We start from the raw sequence: 8,663 nt of genomic DNA, 5'->3' as shown, positions 1-8,663 counted from the left end.
GTTGTAGGGAGGCTGATTGGCACCAAGAGCAAGAAGTGGCTCTCAGCCTTGATGGTGGTCTGTCAATTGAGCATGTTGTACTTTTGAATGAGGGTCATTGGGTTAATATCAACGATGGAGAAATGAGGCTCTAAAATGGATATTAATTTGTGCCTTCCTGCAATGGATGCAATCAGGGTGGAAGTGGAGATATTGGCAGTCATGCCCTCAACTATTACTCTCACATCAAGACAATTAGCAACAAATACCAAAGTAATTGGAAAACATTTATAAATGAGAGAAAAGTGCTGATTGGTTTGCAAGTGGATTCTAAGTGGTAAAGACATTGGCTAGTGCATTCTCCATGGCATCGATGAATGATACTTAATTGCCACTCTTCGTTTAAAGTTTTGACTAATCTGCATAGTTTAAGACACTGCCCGAAGAAATGAACCCGAGAATGGATGTCACTTGAACATGCTGCATTGTCTATTGCAATATCTCTAGAAATCAGCATCCACTTGCACTGTGGTAATTTTATAGTTGCAGTCAACTCTTCGACCTCAAAACTGGATCTGGCGTTGTTTGGGTGCCCAAAGTTCAGCTATCCAATTAGACTTCACATTCTTTAATTTCAGTTTTTGAAGTCACTACAGCTTCTCATGAGACCCTACTTTAACTAACTGCAATTGAGCTAACTTTTTCTAACTAAGATTTGATAAGCTTAAGGTAAGGGAACCCTTAGGAGGTAGTGATCATGAGATGATAGAATTTACTGTGCAATTTTAGAGGGAGAAGATAGAATCAGAGGTAATGGTATTACAGCTGAATAAAGGCGACCACAGAGGTAGGAGGGAGAAGCTGGGCAGAATTGACTGGAAGAGGAGCCTAGCAGGAAAGACAGTGGAACAGCAATGGCAGGAGTTTCTGGGAGAAATTCAGGAGACACAGCAAAAATTCATCCCTCGGAAAAAGAAGCATGGAACAGGGAGGATGAGGCAACCATGGCTGACTAAGGAAGTCAGGGATAGCATGAAAGCAAAAAAGAAAGCATACAATGTGGCGAAGGGCAGTGGGAAACCAGAGGATTGGAAAGCTTACAAAGACCAACAGAGGGCAACAAAAAAAAAACAAAGAGGGAGAGGATTAAATATGAGGGTAAGCTAGCCAGGAATATAAATGAAGACTAAGAGTTTCTTTAGATATATAAAGGGCAAAAGAGGACATTGGACCACTGGAAAATGGTGGTGGAGAGATAGTAGTGGTGAACAAGGAAATGGCTGAGGAAGTGAACAATTACTTCGTGTCAGTCTTCACAGTGGAAGGCACGAGTAATATCCCAAAAATTTAAGAGAGTCAGGGGGCAGAGCTGAGTATGGTGGCCATCACCAAGGAAAAGGTGCTGGTAAAACTGATTGCCTGAAGGTGAATAAATCACTTGAACCAGATGGACTACACCCCGGAGTTCTAAAGTAGATAGCTGAAGAGATAGTGGAGGCGTTAGTGATGATCTTTCAGGAATCGTTAGAGTCAGGGAGGGTCCCAGAGGACTGGAAAATCGCTAACCCATTTAAAAAGGGAGTAAGGCAAAATATGGAGAAATATAGGCCAATTAGCCTAACCTTGGTCGTAGGTAAGATTTTGGAGTCCATTGTAAAGGATGAGATTTCTGAATATTTGGAAGTGTATGGTAAAATAGGGAAAAGTCAGCATGGTTTCATCAAGGGGAGGTCATGCCTTTCAAATCTGCTACAATTATTTGAGGAAGTAACAAGCAGCGTAGACCAAGGAAAGCCAATGGATTTTATCTACCTGGACTTCAAGAAGGCCTTTGACAAGGTGCCACACAGGAGGCTGCTGAGTAAGATAAGGGCTCATGGTGTTAGAGGCAAGGTGCTAGCATGGATAGAAGATTGGCTGTCTGGCAGAAAGCAGAGAGTGGGGATAAAAGGGTCTTTCTCAGGATGGTAGCCAGTGACAAGTGGTGTTCCGCAAGGGTCAGTATTGGGACCACAACTTTTCACTTTATACATTTACGATCTAGATGAAAGAACTGTGAGCATTCTGGCTACGTTTGCAGACGATATAAAGATAGGTGGAGGGACAGGTAGTATTGAGGAGATGGGGAGGCTGCAGAAGGATTTGGACAGGTTAGGAGAGTGGGCAAAGAAGTGGCAGATGGAGTACAATGTGGGAAAGTGTGAAGTCATGCACTTTGGTAGGCAGAATAAAAGCGGTGACAATTTTCTAAATGGGCAGAAAATTCAGAAGTCTGAAGGTAAAGAGACTTGGGAGTTCTAGTCCAGGATTCTCTCAAGGTAAGCATGCAGGTTGAGTCAGTAGTCAGGAAGGCAAATGCCATGTTGGCATTTATTTTGGGAGGGCTTGAATCTAAAAGCAGGGATGTACTACTGAGGCTTTATAAGGCTCTGATCAGGCCATATTTGGAGTATTGCGTGCAGTTTTGGGCCCCATATCTCAGGATGGATGTACTGACCCTGGAGCGGGTTCAGAGGAGGTTCACGAGAATGGTCCCAGGAATGAAAAGCTTAACATATGAGGAACGTTTGAGGACTCTGGGACTATACTCATTGGAGCTTAGAAAGATGAGGGGGGATCTAATTGAAACTTACAGAATACTGAATGGCCTGGACAAATTGGATGTTGGGAAGATGCTTCCATTGGTAGGAGAGACTAGGACCCGAGGGCACAGCCTTAGAGTAAGGGAAGACCTTTTAGAACGGAGATAAGGAGAAAATTCTTCAGCCAGAGAGTAGTGAATCTATGGAGTTCACTGCCACAGAAGGCTGTGGAGGCCAGGTCATTGAGTACATTAAGACTGAGATAGATAGGTTCTTGATTATCAAGGGGATCAAGGGTTACGGGGAGACAGCGGGAGAATGGGGTTGAGGAACTTATCAGCCATGATTGAATGGTGGAGCAGACTCGATGGGCCGCTATCGCCTCCCCCTCTCTCCCTATTTATTTCAGAACTCCCTTCCCCTCCCACATTTCTGATGAAGGGTCTAGGCCCGAAACGTCAGCCTTTCTGCTCCTATGATACTGCTTGGCCTGCTGTGTTCGTCCAGCTCTGCACCTTGTTGTCTCGGATTCTCCAGCGTCTGCAGTTCCTACTATCTCTCTTCATCCTGAACAACTCTTCTTTTAACTCTTCTTATTTTCTTCAGGTCAGAGGGTTGGCCATGGGTACCCACATGGGCCCCAGTTATAAAAGAGTTATTCTCTTTGTGGGGCATGTGGAACATTCCTTATTGCAGTCCTATTCTGTCCCCACCCACAACTGTTTCTCTGAAATATTGATGATATTATCAGTGCTGCTTCACTCTCTTGTCTGGAATTGGAAAAGTTTATCGATTTCACTTTCACCTGGTCCATCTCTGACTCCTTCCTTCCTTGACATCACTGTTTCCATTTCTGGGGACAGGCTGACCACCAACATCCCCTATAAACTCACCGACTCCCACAGTTACCTCTATTACACATTCTTACACATTGTTTCCTGTGAAAAATATTCCACACTGCCAGTTCCTCTGTTTCGTTACATCTATTCTGATGATGCCAATTTCGTCGGGGGGCCTCTGAAATGTCCACCGTTTTCCTCAACAAAGGATTCCCCAGCACCGTTGTTGACAGGTCCCTTAGCCAAGTTCAACCTATCTCCCTGACTTTGGCCCTTATCTCTTCTCTTCCCTCCCGCAACTGCGATAGGGCTCCCCTTCTCCTCAACTACCATCCCACCAACATCCACATTCAGAGCATCATTAGTTGCCATTTTTGCCACCTCCAGCGAGATACTACTACTAGACACATATTCCCCTCCCATCCCTTGTCAGCTTTCCACAGAGACTGTTCCCTCTGGGACACTCTTCCTTCACTCCCAACAACCCCCACAACCTCACGGCACCTTCCCTTGCAACCACAGAAGGTGTAACACCTGTCCATTTACTCCCTCCCTCCTCAGAATCCAAGGGCCCAAACACATCTTCCAGGTGAAGCAGTGTTTTACCTGCAGTTTATGCGATCTAGTCCATTGCTTTTGCCACATGGTCTCCTGTACAAGGGAGAAACAAAGCATAGACTGGGTGACCACTTTGCAGAACACCTACATTCTGTCCGCAAAAAAGACCCTGAGCTTCAGTTACCTGCCACTTTAACACACAACCCTGTTCCCTGGCCGACATCTTTGACTCAGGTTTGCTGCAGTGCTCCAGTGAAGCTCAGTGCAAGGTGGAGGAACAGCACCTCAATTTCCACTTGGGGACTCAACATTGAGTTCAATAACTTTAAGGCTTGAGCTTTCCCATGTCCTTATCCCAACCCCACATATCAGGCCTTGTTAACACATTGTCAGCTATTACACACAACCCATTGTTAGCCACTAAAAGCCCCCATCTAGCCAGATCATTACCCACTCCTTTATCTGTTCAACTGTTCTCCTCTATCCTTGGGTGCTATCCCCACCTATCATTTACTGTTTACCCCCTTCAAACCCTCACCCTATCTTCTGCATATAAACTGACATTTTCCTACCTACCATCAGTTCTGAGGAAGGCTCACTCGACCCAAAACGTTAAGTCTGATTTCTCTCCACAGACATTGCCAGGCCTGCTGAGCTTTTCCAGCAATTTCTGTTTTTGTTTCTGATATACAGCCCCCACAGGTTTTTCAGTTTTTAATCTTGTAAATTGTCTGTTCAATGCCAATGTCAGCGCTACTGGTAACCTCCACTGCAACAACTGCATCATTCAACTATCTGCTTTATACCCGTTTTCTTTTAATTTTTATCATTTTGAACACACCACATTTCTAATCTGAGGAGGAGTGTTGCATTACTGATATATTTTGTGTGTTTAGTAATTAACAAATTGAAATGGGGGGACACAATTTTAAAATAAGAGATCTTACTGTTAAGAAAGATGAGGATTTGTTTTTCTCAAAGGGTTCTTAATCTGTGGAATTCCCTTGCCTTGTAAACTGGGAAAGCTGGGTCATTGAGTTAATTCAACATTGAATTAGATTTTTGCGACATTAGGCATCAGCATTTATGGTAGAGGTGAAAGGAGAGGTACAGACAGGAAGGTGGGGTCGAGACCACAATCTTAACAAATGTTGGAGCAAATTTCAAGAATCAAATTGCAAGTAGTATGAAATCATACACGATTCTGAGGGTATGGTAATTACCAGAAGGCATGACGTAAGATCCTAACTTTTTTTAAGCAAAATTATATCTTTTCACTGGACTCTATGCTGTACTGATAAAATAGCTGCCACCAATCATACAATGCCAGGTCACTGACTTCAGGAAAGGTTTGACCAGCATTAACCAGGGGACAAAGGCTCACATCATACCCTAGAATGTTACCTTCCTTGTGTTGTATTGATATTGCAGTTAAGCCAATACAAAGAACTACAGATGAGATGTCTACACCAGTCAGTTCTGATTAAAGGGAGAGCTATTGAAACTCATGTCTGAGAAGACACTAACAATCCCACAGCTATTTGCTACAAAACATAGTGGTTTTTGACAAAGGGCATCAAATTCAATTTATTTACTGTGTCGCTCAACTAAAGCCCCAGTCACATGACTGAAACTGCTCGTTCGTTTAAGTAACCTTCAATTTTAGTTTTAACTTCTCTCCCTTAGAATGCTTTTTACATCAGCACAGCCAACACAACAGCCAGGGGCTTAGCCAAGGCCTGCCTCGATCTCTCTCAAAGACATTCTGCTGGAGCAGCCAATTGCAAAACGTCACTGAATATTGACTTACTGGTCTCTAATTCATTTGAATTAATGCCAACATCTTGGAATTCTAAAGTAATAAACTTTCCTTTTCTCCCCTTTCTTTTTGCCCTGTGTGTATGTGCATTACAAACTATTATCTACGCAGCACTGATAACTATTATTTTGTTTTAATTCTAACGAATTTGTGGTGAATCATTTTCAAATTGGACTTCACACAGTTTGAAGAAAACACACTATTGTCTATCCCGAGGACTCCTCTCATCCACATTCCCCATATCAATGGCTCCGTTTCTCATTCTCTTCATGAACACCCTGCCCCATCCTCACCGTCACACTGAAACCCCCTTCGCTCTGTCCCGCGTCCCACCCGAAGATTCTATCTCGAAAACTACACTCGCCCACTTCCCCAGTGATCTCCACTCCCTGTCAACTCCGACTCTTCAATGGCCACCATGACCAAATCCATCATCCGCTCACCTCGCATCGACTCTGTCTCCTGGAGTTAAGTAACCGATGGGGAAATGTGTTTGCGTTGCGTTATCATGTCGTCCTTCCTAACAGCGTTTTCCACGATATTTGCAGGCTAATTTGCTTTCAAAATACACTTCAGCACTCGCGTTGAAACGTCATGCTGACAAGTTGTGTTACAAGCCCAACCTAATAAGGCGTATTTAAACAAGACAAACATTAAAATATATCAATTTATTTTAATTTCAGTAAAGTGGGTAGGATCTCTCCGTCCCTCCCCCCAATTTCGGTTGTTGCGGAAACCCTGTTCAAAGTTGTGCAAATCAGAGATTGTTGAGGTCAAAGGCCATTTTTGTATTAGTGATGTATTAAATATTCCCTGTCTGGTACAGGAGCGGAAAAATCCACCCCTCTGGGTTAACTTCAATAAAATCGAGGAAGTGAAACTAACGCAGAAAACAAGGCGGCGGAATGGCTACGAAGGTAATGAGAAATGTGCCAGTTCCTCGGGAGTTTAGTGAACCGGAGTCGGTTACCGAAGCGGGGGCCCGGGCCCTGGCCCTGGCCCTGGTTATTGAAGCCGTGGCTCGGGGCGGGGGGACGGTTAGTGAAGCCGGGGGCTCGGGCTCGGGCGGGGTGGGACGGTTAGTGAAGCCGGGGGCTGGGGCTGGGGCTGGGGCTCGGGCGGGGTGGGATGGTTAGTGAAGCTGGGGGCTGGGGCTGGGGCTGGGGCTCGGGCGGGGTGGGACGGTTAGTGAAGCTGGGGGCTTGGGGAGGGGTTGAAGAAAACACTTTTTGCTGCTCTGCGCCGTCACCTCGAGCTCCGGCCTGGTCTGGCTGTTGACGGTAAGTAGAGGGGCCTGGGCACTGGCGACCCTTGGTCCCGCTGGTTCCCATGACCCAGGCCGGCTCTTTGCTGAGCAAGTCAGATGGAAGGGCGGCTGATGCGGCTGTCGCGGAATATGGAAGCTTTTCTAACCGTATTTGACTCTAAAATTGAATCATTAGTGAATGAAATTCCGCCACACACTATGGTTCCTAAAGTTTCAAAGATAAATCAGGATAAAAATAGCAAAGATCGTAACGAACTTCCACAGAAAGTTGAGGATGTTTTACCACGACATTTAGGCTAGTTTTGCCTAAAAAGACAAATTAGTAATCAGTGACACCTTTCGTTTCGTTGCTGGTGGTATTAAGCGATGTGAACCTCCTTTTTGAATGGATTGGAAACTGATAACCAGCGATAACTGGGTGGGGGACTACTTGTGCTGTCTGGTTCTGTCAGTTTTGATTTAACTCCGGCCATTTAAAACACACCTATTCCCATCAAGCGGCAGAGGAGATATAGGATTTTGCTGTGATAGGGAAAAGAAAGTTAAAAGCAAATCACATTAAAATCCGTGATTGCTTTTAGGTGTAGTGAAATCTAAAGAAACTATGCTGGATTGTTCGTGTGACTCGTTCACTGAGGGTACTCGTAAAAGAAGTGATTCATACAATGGACGTGATATATTCAAACAATTTGATTTTAAAAAATGCCTTTCAAGTGTTTTAGGCAGTGTCTCAGCATGAGATGTATGATTGACAAATGCATTTTGTTCTATGCGGTATTCATTAATTTTGATTCAGTTGTCAACCCACGCTGGGTTCACATACTTTTAAGTTTCTTATGCTCATAAAAGGCCCCTATTTAAGTTTATTATACAAATGGAAGACTACCAGCTCCTGCATTACACGCTTTGCAACAAATTGACTGAGGCTACTTGCCAAAATGCTGTGATTCAATCTGCATTCACTGGACTAGTTTTTAAAGTATTTCTTCTTGAGGTGTGGACAACTCTTGGTTAGGTCTCACTTATTGCTGATATCTGACTGCATTGAGCAGATGACTGCATCATTTGGAACTTGTATAAGACCACAGGACCAGGGGCAGAAGTAGGCCATTTAGCCCGTCAAGTTTATTCCACCAATCAGTGAGATTATGGCTGAAGTTAAATCATCAGTTCCACTTTTCTGCTTTTCTCCTTAGCCCCTTAATATCCCTGGTGATTAAAACTCTATCTGTGCCTTGAATACATTTACTTACCCAGCCTCAACAGACCTCACGTGTAAAGAGTTCCTTCGATTCACAATCCTCTAAGAGAAGAAGTTCCTCTACATCTGTTTTTTAAATATGTGGCCTCTTACTCTGAGATTGTGCCCTTTGGTCCTAGACTATCCCACAAGTGGAAGCGATGTTTCCACGTCTACCCTTTCACGTCTGCTAAGAATCTTGTATGTTCCAATAAAGTTGCTTCAGATTCTTCTATATTCCAATGAGTATTCAATCTCCCCTCAGAAGACAAGACATTCCTAGTATCAGCTGAGTGAACTTTTGGGCATGACATGATATCAAGCTCTTCTGCCTTCTTTGACCGTAAGCCCGTTCCTTTGGACAAGAGTCCTATTGGTC

The 8,663-nt window shown here is 44.1% G+C and overlaps 1 protein-coding gene across 2 annotated transcripts in view; it reads left to right on the top strand.

Annotated features, from left to right (window-relative positions):
- The first annotated feature begins 6,225 nt into the window (after positions 1 to 6,225).
- snx9b (sorting nexin 9b) overlaps positions 6,226 to 8,663 on the top strand; it is a 209,218-nt gene continuing 206,780 nt past the window's right edge. Inside the window, exons 1-2 of one of the 2 annotated variants that reach the window (XM_048601167.1) lie at positions 6,226 to 6,244; positions 6,604 to 6,694. In XM_048601167.1, the coding sequence (XP_048457124.1) occupies positions 6,683 to 6,694 (12 nt within the window). In that variant the 5' untranslated portion in view covers positions 6,226 to 6,244; positions 6,604 to 6,682. Of the gene's footprint in view, positions 6,245 to 6,464; positions 6,695 to 8,663 lie in introns of those variants that run through there. The other variant, XM_048601168.1, reaches the window with a different exon arrangement.

Source organism: Rhincodon typus, chromosome 9, assembly GCF_021869965.1.
Source record: "Rhincodon typus isolate 14 chromosome 9, sRhiTyp1.1, whole genome shotgun sequence".
Lineage (NCBI taxonomy): Eukaryota > Metazoa > Chordata > Chondrichthyes > Orectolobiformes > Rhincodontidae > Rhincodon > Rhincodon typus.
Note: the sequence above shows the minus strand (reverse complement) of the source record. Positions and strands in the feature narration are given on the sequence as shown.